This window comes from Stigmatopora argus, chromosome 6 (assembly GCF_051989625.1).
Source record: "Stigmatopora argus isolate UIUO_Sarg chromosome 6, RoL_Sarg_1.0, whole genome shotgun sequence".
Classification (NCBI taxonomy): domain Eukaryota; kingdom Metazoa; phylum Chordata; class Actinopteri; order Syngnathiformes; family Syngnathidae; genus Stigmatopora; species Stigmatopora argus.
This window is the reverse complement of record NC_135392.1, coordinates 19,511,953-19,527,044: the sequence shown is the minus strand read 5'-3', so window position 1 is coordinate 19,527,044 and position 15,092 is coordinate 19,511,953. Positions and strand designations below refer to the sequence as shown.

At 39.0% G+C, this 15,092-nt stretch overlaps 1 protein-coding gene across 7 annotated transcripts in view; it reads right to left on the bottom strand.

The window, feature by feature from the left end:
- plxnb1b (plexin b1b) overlaps positions 1-15,092 on the bottom strand; it is a 219,861-nt gene that overhangs the window by 163,359 nt on the left and 41,410 nt on the right. For all 7 annotated transcript variants that reach the window (XM_077602784.1, XM_077602785.1, XM_077602786.1 and 4 more), the window contains one exon: positions 864-992. In XM_077602784.1, the coding sequence (XP_077458910.1) occupies positions 864-992 (129 nt within the window). The remainder of the gene's footprint in view (positions 1-863; positions 993-15,092) is intronic.

Genomic DNA, 15,092 nt, shown 5'->3' with positions numbered 1-15,092 from the left:
GGATTTGGGGGGTAGAGGAGAGCAGGGTCCACCGGATGTTCAAATCTTGTATTCAGGAGGCGTAATGTGTTTTTCATCCTGACTGTGGAACAGTGGATCAGCTCAATACCCTCAGGAGGGTTCTTGGGGGCTCATGCAAGTTAACCCAAACAGCCTACATGTGCTTTGTGAAAGGCGTTTGACATTGTCCCCGGGAAGTCTTGTGGGGGTCCACTGGGAGTAAGGGGTACCGGAATCTCTGATATGTGGGGTCCGGTCCCTCTATGACTAGTGTCAGAGTCTGTTCCATGTAGTCGGCAGGAAGTCGGATCCGATGTCACCGATTTTGTTCATCACTTGTATGGACAAAATGTCTAGACGAAGCTGTGGTGCTGAAGGGGTCCGGTTTTGTACCCTCACTATTGCATTTCTGCTTTTTGCAGATGATCTGCTTCTGTTGGCTTCATCAGGCTGTGATCTCCAACTCTGACTGGAATGATTCACAACAGAGTGTGAAGCGGTTGGGATGAAAATCAGCACCTCCAAATCTGAACCCATGGCCCTCAGTTGGAAAAAGGTGGCATATATTCTTGTGGGAATGCTTACAATAGCAAAGAAAGACTACCGACCGTTAATCAGCGTTCTTAAAAAAACAATGGCATAACAAAAAGTACAGGATCAGGCAGTGTGTGAGTGATTCGATGTAAAAAGAGAATTATGCAGCATGTTGAAATAAGAAATTGTTTCTTTTGCTATTGTGTTCCCTTACCAGCTTCTGTCTTGGTTATTGTCTGTTTAGGTTTAGTTTGTATATATATATATTTTTTAAAGCAAGGGAGCTCAGAAAACACGGCATTGAATATGGCATTTACTTGAGTATTTACCATGTTATGAGTCATAATGAAAAGATGCTGCTCATCTTTATCCAGGAAAAGGTCTGAACTGATGACAGTGTTCTGCTGAATGGAGATAATGGAGTATTCCTCCACCTCACCCTTTGGTCCCAGGAAGACCTAAAGAATGCAATTAAACAGACAATCTCTTTATATTATTCATAATCACAGAAAAATAGGACTTAAAAAATGGACTGTTGCATTTGTCTACATCACACTTAAGTCCTTATTAGATTTGTGTATGGATGAGATTAAAAATGAATGTCATACTTGCTACAAAAATATACGGCAGTGTAAGTTGAATAAATATAGTTTTAATGTACATATGCTGAAAATAACGGGCTGCTTTCCGTTGGTTCATTGTTTTTTTCCAAATCTGGAGCTAAATCGAAAGCTGTCTGCGTTCCTGTTTGGGGAAATTTATCAATGTTATCAACATCTGAAGATAAACTATATCAAAGTGAAATTTTCTGGCTGATCACCGATTTTTTAACAACCTAATTATTATACTATTGCGGATCCCGGCTTTATTCATAAACAACAACATACAAAGGTCATTAGAAAAAAAACCTTCACGATTACCCTTATACAGTGGTACCTCGACATACGATCTTAATCCGTTCCGGGACTGAGTTCGTATGTCGAGCTTCTCGTTAACTAGAGCGAACGTTTCCCATTGAAATGAACTAAAAACAAATAAATTCGTTCCAACCCTCTGAAAAAACACCAAAAACAGGATATTGGATTGGAAAAACATTTTTATTTGTTCTAATTCGCCATATATTGACAAAGTAATAAATAACGAGTGGTTTAATAGTACTAAACTGCCGGAGTCTTCAAAACGAATGCAACAAGAGTTGTTTGTTCTTGCCTTCCCTTCAAAATATTTCGAAAATGACGCGCACAAATGTCATCACAATACGATAACGCACGACCACTTGCCAGCTTGTTAGGGTGCCTTTTTTCTACAAAATCTGAAAACTTGCCACTTCGTTGTAACTTTCCTGGGTGGTATTTGAGGGAAATCTCTTGATAAATTCCACCGCGGCTTTCTGATTGGAACTATCTTTTATCCACAATAAAAGAAGGCTCTCCATCTCCTCATGAATGTCACTGCGCCCGTGGGAAATTATAGTTAGTCCTTTGGAAGGCCTCTTCTCCTTAATTGCGTCCTTCTGCTTAAGGATGATGGATATGGTTGACATATTCTTCTCGTATTGACGAGCAAGCTCGGTGACACATACACCACTCTCATATTTTTCAATTATTTCGCGCTTAATGTTGATTGTCAACGGTCGCCTTTTCTTTGCAAAACTCTGCCGATCTATTGTTGTTTACTTTGTATGTAAATGTAGTTGCATTGACCAACGTGGGAAAAAACGGGGGGAAATGCAAAGCTCCGCCCCGTGCTCGTAGATATATTTTACACAGGAACGAGATGCGGCAAGACAGTGCCATGGCCACCTGGCTTGGTTACATCTCGAAATCTTGATCGTATCTAGGGCGAATTATTCGATCGAAATTTTCATCGTATCTCGAGCATCTCGTAGGTAGAGCTGATCGTAGGTCGAGGTACCACTGTACATCTGGTGTGTTGAATCAGCCTTGAATGCATGTCCTTGTGGAAGGAAACTGAAGTACAGTGGTATGCTTACAAATGCTGAATTATTCAGGTTACGAAAAGCTTTTATGTGAAAACTTATGGTCCAGGATCCGAGAAAACAATCCAAATTGCAAAACATAAAAAGAAATAAAACATAACGTAAATACACCAGTATACAGTATTTTTATACATTCATTTTCTGAACCGCTTTATCCTCATTAGGGTCGCGGGGGTTGCTGGAGCCAATCCCAGCTGTCTCCGGGGCCAGAGGCAGGGGACACCCTGAATTGGTAGCCATCCAATCACAGTGCACAAAGAGAGGGACAACCATTCACGCTCATACCCATACCTAGGGGCAATTTAGAGTGTCTAATCAGCCTACGATGGATCTTTTTGGAATGTGGGAGGAAATTGGAGTACCACACAAGCCCGAGGAGAACATGCAAACTCCACACAGGAAGGTCTGGACCTTGTATCGAACCCTTGACCATAGAGCAGTGAGGCCGACGTGCTAACCACTTAGCAACCGGACCACCATCCCGTATGTTTTTTTTAATCTTCCAACACATTTTGGGCCTCCCATTCACTATCTGGAAGCTTCATCTCCATGATGCCAGAACCGAGGTTAACCTGCTGTAGGTGGACGAGAGTTAGCTTGTGCAGGGTAGTGACCACCAGGTCATACAGGTGACAATGGCACCAGCCCGACCCCAAAAACTGCTTGCTACAGTTGGACGCCAGAGCCATCCCAGTCAGGGTAGCAGTGAGAGGCCAAAAGTTTGAAATTTACTCCGGTTATCGATTCTATTTCTATGATGAAAAAAAATCAATTATATCATTATTACAGAAGCTTACAAGCCTTTGTGTCATTGTTAGATAATGAGAGAATGCAGTTGTTTTGCCCAGAAAATTGTATTCAGTTATATTTATGCAAAACAATGGTTATTGTGCAACACTTAACTATATTTGAGCAGTATTAGCAATACTGTGATCCTTCACCGCTTTGCGGCTTCAGTACATCGCATTTTTTATCTTTAGTATTAAAAAAACAATCCATAAAAATGTCAAAATCCACGCTGAAACTCGCAAGTAGAAGACGGGATTAAAAAAAATGGTGTAAATCAGGGCTCCCCTTCTTCTTCGGCACTGAATTAGAGAGCACTTAGCGCTGAAGAAGCGATATTTCACCGTAGAAGAATGACCGAGAAGGATGACGTCTTGCCTGGTTTCTTCAGATTATATTTAGAATTGCGCACATTACCTTTGGATTTTGAATCGCCGTTGAAAATGCCTCCTAAATATTGACGTTCATTGAAATGCTTTGGGCATAGCACACCTTTGCGGCATAAATGAATCTAAGCTGTGGCATTTTTTATTCATTTATTCATTCATTCATTCATTCATTCATTCATTCATTCATTTTCTGAACCGCTTTATTTATCCTCATTAGCGTCGCAGGGTGGTGCTGGAGCCTCTCCCAGCTGACTCCGGGCCAAAGGCGGGGGACAGCCTGAATTGGTGGCCAACCGATCTCAGGGCACAAGGAGACGGAAAACCATGCACACTCACCCATACCTAGGGGCAATTTAGAGTGTCCAATCAGCCTATGATGGATGTTTTTGGAATGTAGGAGGAAACTGGAGTACCTGGAGGAAACCCACGCAGGCCGAGGATAACATGCAAACTCCACACAGGTGGACCAACGCGCCACCCACTCAGCCGGGCTGCCACTGTGGCATTCTTTTGTACATAATTCACTAGAAACCATGTTAATGTTTATGGATTCTACCGTGCGGTTAAGAGGGAGACAGGGGAAGTGAACGCTCTTCCTCTCTGGAGATCCACGCGTGTTTTGGTGAGAGATCTGTATGCTGCGAATAAATAAAAATACAGTCATACCTCTACTTACGAATGCTTCTAGGTACGAAATTTTCAGGTTCCAAAAGCTTTTGAGATGTAAATGAGTGCCTCAAGATACGAAAACAAGATACAATTTACGAAAATGTCATTACATTTGCTGTATCCTTTATTTTATTTTGAAATTTTTGCAGATGCATTGCTTCTTGTTTGACACATTCACTAAACTCTACTGGGCTCTCATTGGGTGTCTCACAACAAAAACTCCATGTTTCAAGATTCTCTTATCTCCGTTCGACCACCGTTCGTCGTTGTCTGCTTGAATTTATGCTTGGAGGAAGCTGTGCCCGAGTGCCTTCGACAGACTCGAAGTCGAAAACAACTCTCCATGTTTCAAGATTCTTTAATGTACTTTTGACCACTGTTCATATGTATGTTATGTAGTAATAATAGGGGTGATCCTACTTCGCGTTTTTTTACCATGTCTGGTCTATATTACCCGCGATATTCGAGGGATTACTGTACAATGCTTTTTGTTTTAACTTTCTATGGCAGTATCACAATGTCTTGTTATACTAGCGCCACAGAATCCACTAAGCACTGTTTAACAAAGTTGCCATCTGAAAATGGCTTACAAATCTTTGCGATTTTGTGGAGGAAAAAAACTAGACCTAATTGCTGCTTGCTGAGCTTCCCGTAGCTTTGAAAAGTAGCCTTGTTGTTTTTCTAACTTCGGTACCAAATCTGTGGATATCTGCGCCCCCCCAAACTCAGTCAAGTGTCGGTATGATTTTTTGCATTTTTTGTCTCGTAATGCCGACTTATGGTAATTTTGTTCGTCCAACAGCCAGGCTTTAAGATGATTGGCGAAGAGGTTCAGAGACGGGAGTATGTTAATTGGTAATGAGTTTTAGGTATGTGCGGCACGGACAGAGAATGTGCTTTGGCTGATACACTCTTTTTGAAGGGAGTTACACAGTCACCTCTAGAGCCAGCCCTTGTTGAATTTTTTTGTACAAAATCTTGCAGTGGAGGAGGAGCTTTGAGTTGGAAGATTTTGTAAACTACGGTTGCATCTGCATATCTAACAGTTTTGACCCAGTTCAGGCGTTTGTGTTTTTTTTCTATATCTGACAGTGGTGTTGCGTTTTTGGCTTTCTGTCCAATACTTTCAGAGCTTGCTTATAAATGGTTTCAATTGGTTTTAGTGTTGTTTTGCAGGCAGATGACCAACTGGTTAGGCAGTAAGTCATGAGTGATATGATCATTGTGTGAAAATATAAATGACTCAGGTGTTAGATTGTTTGTAATGAACCTAAAATTGCAAAAAAAAAATTGTTTTTTTCAGCGAAAAATGAATGAATTAGCGAAAAAGTGACACTATTGGACATGTCGAAAACGGGAAATAGCTTTGCGACCGTAGCTAAAAAAATATGGATTTAATGAATCTACCGTTCGCTATATCAAGAAGGAAGAGAGTAACATCCGTCAAACTGCCTGGAAAGAGCACTTTCTGTCTGGATCGTCGAAAACCCGAAGAACGTCTTCCTGCAGCCACTACGCCACCACATCCAGCTTCTCCTGCATCATCTGCGGCGTCATCCGAGGAGCAGTAAAGCTCTTCGTGAACCTGTGCAGTCATTCATCATCATCTTCATCTCATCGTACTGCACAGGTCTTTGCATCTCCATATCAAAATCAATCTTAGAATAACTTTTTGTAAGAGGTCAGGTACATATTTTTGTATTTTGTTATAACATAACATGTTGTAACATGAATGTCTCTCTCATATGTGGGCCCCTTAATATTGGTGAACCTAAGACTTTCTAATTACAGAAATTACAATTTTCTTACCAGAAGTTTAAGATGTTGTGGCAGCCATATTGCTTCTAATGTCAAAATATCTCAATTCTTTCGATGGTTCATATTACTCCAATAGTTGTCACTTTCGAACAAGAAATAAAACAAAAAAAATCAAGGTGGAATTTTGTTCTATTTCAAAATCAAGGCTACTCGCATTTGGCGAAAAAAATGTAGACGGCAGCGCCCGACCTCACTAAGATGGCTGCGCCCCGACCTCCCTAAGATGGCCGTGCTCCGACCTCGCTAAGATGGCTGCGCCCTGACCTCACTAAGATGGCCGTGCCCGAGCGAGCAGTGACGGGAACGTTTTGCATTTTATGCAAGGTTTTTTCATGAATTTCATTCAAAGATGTCAAAAGAAATTGTGTTTAGCGTTTTATCAGTTTATCTTTTCTGTATTTTGAAATAAATGACCATATCGGCATCCGTGGCGTTTTTATGCGCATATAAGGTGTACCCTCGATTAAATCATCATTTTTTGTCTGAAAAAAGCGGCTTATATGCGAGTAAATACGGTATTTTGAATTAAAATTTGGTCGGCGAATTGGACGGCAGAGAGCACTGGCACTGCATGCTGGCGGTTAGCGAGGGGTGCCCCGCGATCCGGCCCCAGCCAAAACTTTTTGGGAAGCGGACGCCTTTCTTAACATTTTTATTCGAAGATTAACTGAACGTGTGGATGGATCATCATCATCATCATCATGTGTGGGAATGGTGCTGCCTGGCTTCATGGTAAAGCCAGCTTTAATCAACAAGGTCGACCGTCCTCATGGTTTAAAAAACAAGAACAAAGCCTATGTTTTGACAGATTTGTTTATAACAGACAATGGTGTTTTTTAAGTTGTTTTGTTACATGTTTCGTCAGGCGAGTACAGTAATCCAGCGTATATCGCGGACAATGGACCCATGGCCACAAGAAGACAAAAGACTGACTAAAACTCCAATTTACCTGTTTTTTATTTATTTATATCAAGCGGAGAGGAACTATTTTCACTTTGGGTACAGTATTTAAAGTAGTTACATTTTTAAATATATACATTATATTTAGATATGAATACAGTACAGTCCTTTGACATGCTTATTGCTGTAATATTTAATAAATACAGACGCTCCCCTACTTACGAACATTCAACTTACGAACAACGGTACATACGAACATGTCTGCAAATTGCGTTTAAGTCGAAAAATGTTCGTAAGTCCAATTTTGTATTCTTTTCCGAGTAGTGCTTATTTCCGCCGCTAATACGCCTGGCGCTGTGAGGGCTCAGCTCACCCAGTATCTACCTTCTTCGTTGCAATGCGGAAGTGCGTGAACGTATCTCCAGTGGGCAAAGAAACTTTTTCATTTGTATCATTAAATATCTCGTGCATCCATAATTGAATATGGTTGGTAAAAAGCGAAATGCTTCTATTGAGGGAGTTGCAAGGAAGAGGCAAGCCATTTCATTTGAAACGAGTGGCAATAACGAAGCTTGATGCGCGTGAGAGTGGTGAGCGTTGCACATATACAACTTGAATCGCTCGACCGTCAGTACCATTTATAAACAGAAAGATCGAGCAGCAGGACCCAAATATTGAACGTTGCACAAAGTTTGCAAATCAATTGAATGATGCCATACAGTGCTACCGGATCATTTATGATGAAAAAAAGAAGAAAACTGTGCAATCGTCGTTAGATCGCTTCTTTCGGCCAGTTTCTAATACATAAATCTCTCTCTTTCTATACAGTACTGTACATATTCTCTCCATTTTATTAAATGTTTTTTTCAGTACAAACCAATGCGTGTTACTTATACAAGCCTTAAACATACAAATGCACTTATATAAACCTTCAATATACTTATATAGGCCTTAAACATAAATTATAATACAAAATATAGCACTGAATCAACTTACAAACAAATTCAACTTATGAACAATCACTCGGAACCTAACTCGTTCGTAAGTAGGGGAGCATCTGTATACACTTTGATAATATTACATTATGAAAAGTCATTAAAGGCAATCGTCTTTGGATACTTTTTTTTTTTCAAAATGTCCGTCAACCAGCAAGGCAGAAGGGCAAGTGAAAGGTACAGGTAAGAACCAGTAGCTAAGAAAAATTAAATTCCAAAGAAATCATAAAACATTAATGTTTGTTGTTGATTAATGTTGTTAATGTTGTTGTTTGAATTCTTAATGTTGCGTTTATGAGACGTGAGCTTATTTGTCCGTGTGGTTGTCAATGTCTTCTTAGGGTTTGGGGTGGATATGTGTGAGTTTGATTTTCACCTGTTGTGCTCCTGACCCACGGGCTTAACTTGCTCCGTGCCACCTCGGAGGGACACAATATGGTAAAAAAACACACACACACATGCATCCACCCAAAACAAGACAGTGGTTGTGTGCTCTCTCTCTCTTGCATACCATTCCTCTTGTTCCAATGCGTTTCAACACGGAGAGATTTTGTATGCTTTTAAGACATTAATAAATAATTTTATTATAATTTTCTCTCATTTTTGTGTTTTCTCACATTATACATACAATTTCATACACATTGGGACACTTTGACCAATTTTAAAGGGTTTAATTGGTAGTTGTGTGAGGACCGTGGAATGGATTATAGAATTTACAAATAAAGTACACCTCTATTTACGAAATTTTCAAGTTACGAAAAAAGTTCTGGAATCAATTAATTTCGTAAGTAGAGGTATGTATATCAGTGTCTGTATTTGTCTCGTATCTCACGGCAAAAATTTGCTAGGGATTTTCCTTGTATCTCAAATTTCTCATATGTTGGGACACTCGTATGTCATGGTATCACTGTATATCAAAATGTTATGGATGGAGATCTATATGTCAAAAGTTGCTGTTTTGTGGTAACATGACAAGCTCTTGTTCCTCAGTCTTTAAACTTTATTTCAGGGCTTGTGTGCAACAGCTTCGTTCCAGAAAATATGTAATTAGCGTAATAAAATCTTCCCAAAAGGAAAATCTTGCGGCAGTCATGAAAAAAAATTTAAATCAATCACTGAACATTCTTTTCATGTTTTACATGCACGTGTGTGTGATAGCGGATAGTATTGGGGGAAGATAAATATACACAGGGCTCAATCCTGGCCCTAAAGTATTTTTTTATTATATTTAAAAAATATTTGTTTTAATCTCATCTCATCTCATTTTCTGAACCGCTTTATCCTCATTACGGTCACGGGGGGTGCTGGAGCCAATCCCACTGTCTCCGGGCCAGAGGTGGGGGACACCCTGAATCAGTGGCCAGCCGTTCGCAGGGCACAAGGACACGGACAACCATGCACACTCACACCCATACCTAGGGGCAATTTAGAGTGTCTAATCAGCCTACCATGCATGTTTTTGGAATGTGGGAGGAGACTGGAATTTGTTTTAATCTGTTATTCTTAAATATTTTTGTTGATTTTTAAAAACCTTTGCTAATAATTTAAGTTGATTTGTTGCAATTTTGTCCCTAAAATATAAGGGGGCTCACTGTTAATCTGGAGTCTTGTTATGATAGAGAGATAAAGGGAGGGTGATTGAAGTTGACACACTTCAGGTATGTCGATACAGTATGTGAAGGATTTGAGCCTAAATTCTTTCCAATCCAGGGCTTCTAAAATTGTCCATCCTGTTCAAACAGTAATTTATTCAATGCAGAGACCCACCATGCATTTGATTTTGAGAATAAATGGTTGACAAACAAATGTAAAACATTTTGATACAACAGTGCTGAGCTGAAAAAATAACATCATCTAACATCACATCTTTTATAGCAGCACCATTAAACTAAAAATAAAAAACATGGGATGAAGCCATTACTTATCTCTCTTCGTGGCCCAAGCATAATCTCATTTAAAGCTTTTATTATCTGGAGCATTCGTTTCTGAACAAAAATCATGTTTATCTGATCTGGAAGCTGTCAGTCTATGCACATACAACCTCATTTGAATGCCATTCAACATAGTGAAATGTTTTTACTGGGTTTTTTTGGGGGGGATTAACTGGAACCATTTGTTAAATTTTGATATTTATTAACAATGTTATTGAGGTAAAAAAATTGCTTCGGCAATACTTTTAAAAAGAATGATATCACATGAGCATTTTCCAAGAAGCCTTTTACCAGTCAGTGCGCTCTCTCTGTTCAAAAGATTAGTGCAGAGCCCTGCTAAGTGACCATGTACTGATGAATGGTTGGTTTGCTAGCAGTGAGTGATGTAATCATGCCATGAAGCTGTATGAGAAAGTATGCCATTGTACTACTACTGTAGCTTGCACAGCAGGGCTCACCCCCATGCCCAATAATTATACAAAGAGCCATGTGTCTACAAGCAGGCTAAAAACTAGTGATCGACCAATATAGGATATTCAAGACTGGTACCATTTATTAGTAGAAGAGGCTGACAACTGGAATATGGAGCCGATATTCAATTGCAGTAAAAAAGTGGAAAAAACTTGATAATGCAAGCCCTGAACTTCACAGAACTAAATCACACACGCACATATACATATATATATATATATATATATATATATATATATATATATATATATATATATATATATATATATATGTATGTATATACATGTATATATATATATATATATATATATATATATATATATATATATATATACATGTATATATATATATATATATATATATATATATATATATATATATACGAAGAAAATGATTCATAATGTCTTAAAATGAATAAAGCATACAAAATCTATCCGTGTAGAAACGCATTGGAACAAGAGGAACGGCATGGCACGCAAAAGAGAGATAGCACACAACCACTATCATGTCTTGTTTTGGGTGGATGTGTGTTTGCTTTACCCCTCTTGTGGCCCTCCGGGCAGCACGGAGCAAGTTAAGCCTCGTGGGTTCAGGACACAAGAGGAGAAAATCAGGCACACACACACATGCACAACAACACAACATTAAGAATTCAAACAACAACATTAACAACATTAATCAACAACAAACATTACCGTTTTATGATTTCTTTGGAATTTAATTTTTCACCCATTTTATTAGTAGATACTGGTTCTTACCTGTTTGGATTTCACTCATGAATTTTCTGTAACATTTCACTTGCCCTTCTTCCGTGCTGGTTGACGGACATTTTGAATAAAAAATAAAAAAAACTATCCAAAGACGATTGCTTTTGACGACTTTAAATGTTTCCATAATGCAACAGAGAGATGTCGTCAAAGGGGGCGATCACGCGAATCGTGAACACTGAATGTGTTTTTATTCTACAAAGAAAGAAAGTTTGTTAAATATCCAGCATTTTTTTTCTGTTGCAATGCTCGTTGCTTCCTGATTGTCTGCCTTCTCGTTTTATTACACCGCAACATCGAGTGTTCCATTAACTCTAGAGTTAAAGTTTGTTTTTATGCCCCTCGACCATGTCGTCATCCACACTGACCACCTCTTTTCATTGGTACTGGTAATTTTCTTGGGATGCATGATGGTAAAAACAGAAGCAGCTGCTTTATCTACACTTGGAAAAACCCAACAAAAAAACACCGTCAGAACTCTGTGACGACGAACGACGGTCAAAAGTACATAAGAGAGAATCTTGAAACATGGATAGTGGCTGTAGATAGGTTTCTTTTAAAAACTCCGGCTAAAAGTTAAGGTGGAAGCAACGCAAAAAGAGCGAAGCTGGACGAAAATTAGAAAAATTCAAAGAATATTCGAATTAAGTTTAGTGAGAGGTAAGATTAAAACTTATTTTTAAGTGTGTCTGCATCGTAATCTAAATTCATTTAAGTTACATTTATGTTCATGTTATGTTACGAGCGCGCTCTCTCGCTCTCGCGCCCTCGTGCCCTCACGCCTTCCCTCCCTAATTTTGTGTATTGAACATCAGACCGACTAGATAGTTATTTATTACGACGTTCACCCTAAAAATAGCCTCCCCGTGCATTCCAAGCATTACGGTAAATCCATTCAAAACATCCCAGGGGAGTGGTAAGGCATTTGACTTCCGTGTGCTTGCAGCGCTTTTAAAAATAAGGACCCAAAAAATAGCCTCCCCGTGCATTCCAAGCATTACGGTAAATCTATTCAAAACAAGGCATTTGACTTCCGTGTGCTCGCAGCGCTTTTAACCCTCAAAAACACTGTCAATACTGAAAGAAACAGCGCATTAGAGCTATACAGAGCCTGACGTGAATGACAGAATGCAGGTGTGAACGCTTGGAAAATGGACTGAAGCCATGGATCGAACACAATTTAACAGCTTTGCTAACGGCTTGGGAGTGATGAATGCCAGATGGCCAACATAGTAGTTCGGGCAGGGAGCGTCGCACGATTTACGTGACGATTTGGAATGAATTGTCGATGCCGATATGACAGCGAGGAGAATCAAAGGCTTAGGAGTGATAATGTTTTGTGGATGACTGGGCTCAAGTGTCAGAGTGTCAGTCCGCACTGTTGTTCGAGCTTTCGCCAAAGCTGGAATCAAATTCCCGGAATACACAACTCTGACTGACAGTGGAGCATAGCATGTTGAACGCCCAACTATTTAGATCAGATACAGACACAACTTGTGAACCTTTTCTATGTGTGCGGGTGTGTGTGTGTGCATGTTAAGATTCTCCCGCTGTTTGTCCAAACCGTGCAACGAAGAGAGATGATTTTTTTTATGGTGGCCAGAAACGGCTGTCAGATCCTAATAGACAATTGAATTTCTTCACCTTCTCTAAGTGTGTAAACTCAACTTTTATTTGTTACAGCTGAAAGCAAAATTGATGTATGAATCGTTGTTTTTACATGGTGTCCTAAACGCACTGCGTGGCTGATTGGTCCGCCAGCGAGTTTCTAGGTGCTCCCCTGAACACTTTTTTTCTGTCGTGGTGGGAGTTAGAAAACATCCACCCATCCATAAATCACGCATAAACTATTCTCTAATCCTTATAAAGCGTGATGTACGGATGGATGTGTGTGCACCTGGAAACTCGCTGGCGGAAATTCTCCCCAAAATGACGTTTGTAAATGACACTTAGGTCAGCGTGTCCAGCACCATCGTGTCTCGCAGAGTCTTTCCGTCAAAAAAACGTGTTTCGGGGAGTAATAATAGATAAAGCGTGATTTATGGATGGGTGGATGTTTTATGTTAACATTCTCATGCTACTTTTGTCCAAACCCTGCATCGTAGAGAGTTGACATTATGGAGGCCAGAAACGGCTGTCGGATCCAAGCCGTGCATCATACAGAGTTGGAAATTTTTTATGTTGCAAGAAACGGCTGTCAAATCCTAATAGACGAGTGATTGAATTTCTTTAGCTTCTCTAAGTGTGTAAACTCAAGCTGTGAACATTTGCAATTATTATCAATGAGTATGCCTGACCTGAAATATGTTAGCTTTCTGCTCTCTTGAGCTATTGAAGATACTATTAGGTACTAATAATAGTAATAAATTGATAATTAATAAATGGAATGTGTAACTAAAAAGTGTTCGTTAAACACAAGGTAATTACCTATTTTTCTGTAATTTTGGTGTCAATATGTCCATCGGCTTGGGAGCTATTCAACAAAATAGGTGCTAATAACAGTAATAAAGTAATAATTAATAAAGGAATGTGTTTTTGAAAAAGCAAAAGTTGTTCCTTAAACAGAAGGTAATTATCTATGTTTTCTGTAAATTTGGTGTCAATACGTCCATCGGCTTAGGAGCTATTGAACACAATAGATGCTAATAAAAGTAATAAATTAATAATTAATAAATGGAGTGGGTTGTTGAAAAACTAAAAGGTGTTCGTTAAACATAACGTAATGACCTATCTTTTCGTTAAATTTGGTGTCAATCTGTCAAATGGCTAAGGAGCTATTGAAGATATTGGGTGCTAATAACAATAATAAATTAATCTTTAATCCTTATAAAACGTGATTTATGGGTGTGTGAGTGTGTGTGTGTGTATGTTAAGATTATTTCGCTACGTTTGTCAAAACTGTGCAATTTAGAGAGTTGCATTTTTTTATTTTGGCCAGAAACGGCTGTCGGATCCAAACTGTGCATCATACAGAGTTGAAATTTTTATGTTGCCAGAAACGGCTGTCGAATCCTAAGAGACGAGTGATTGAATTTCCTCACCTTCTCTAAGTGTGTAAACTCAATCTTTTATTTGTTAAACAACCATTTTTCAAATGAGATTTTTTTATAGCGCTAAAATTGTCTTTTAGTTCTAAACTATCAAACTTATTTGCTTGTGCTGTCTTAAAAAAAAAACGCTAGAATAACATTCGCTAGCTGCTGGCATAACATACGCTACCGGCTGGCATAACATCGGTACGCTAGCCTAGTGTCATGCAAAATGTGCATACAAAATGTGCACCGACTGATTGGGCACCACGTCCACTTTGGAGAAAATTTTAGACTTTTAAGTGCGCCCTATGTGAGTAAATATGTGCCGCGTTGTGTTTGTATGGTTTATTATCATTAAATAAGGGGAATTGCAATCATTAATAAGCGGAGCAATTGGCTGAGGTTGACAGGTATGAATGCATTATAGTCTTCATATGCTCATTACTGTAATATTTAATAAATACATTTCTTGATCATTGTACTTGTGTACTATTTTAGGTAATAATAGGGGTGATCCTACTTTGCGTTTTTTTGATTATCGCGGTCATGTCTGGTCTTTATCCGGCAAATTTGAGGGATTACTGTAGTCAACGTTATCATTTCCGAATTATGAGAGATCAAACTCTGAGTAAGCCGAAATTGTTTTTATATATTGGTCATCTAAAAAAAATAATGAAATGGGCAAAACTCAAACAGGATATGACAGGATACTAAAATGTTAAAAGCAGAACCATTTCCACCTCTTTGCTATGCACAAGCAGTGCAATGCTATCGCTGATAGTATAGCAAACTTTTTTATTA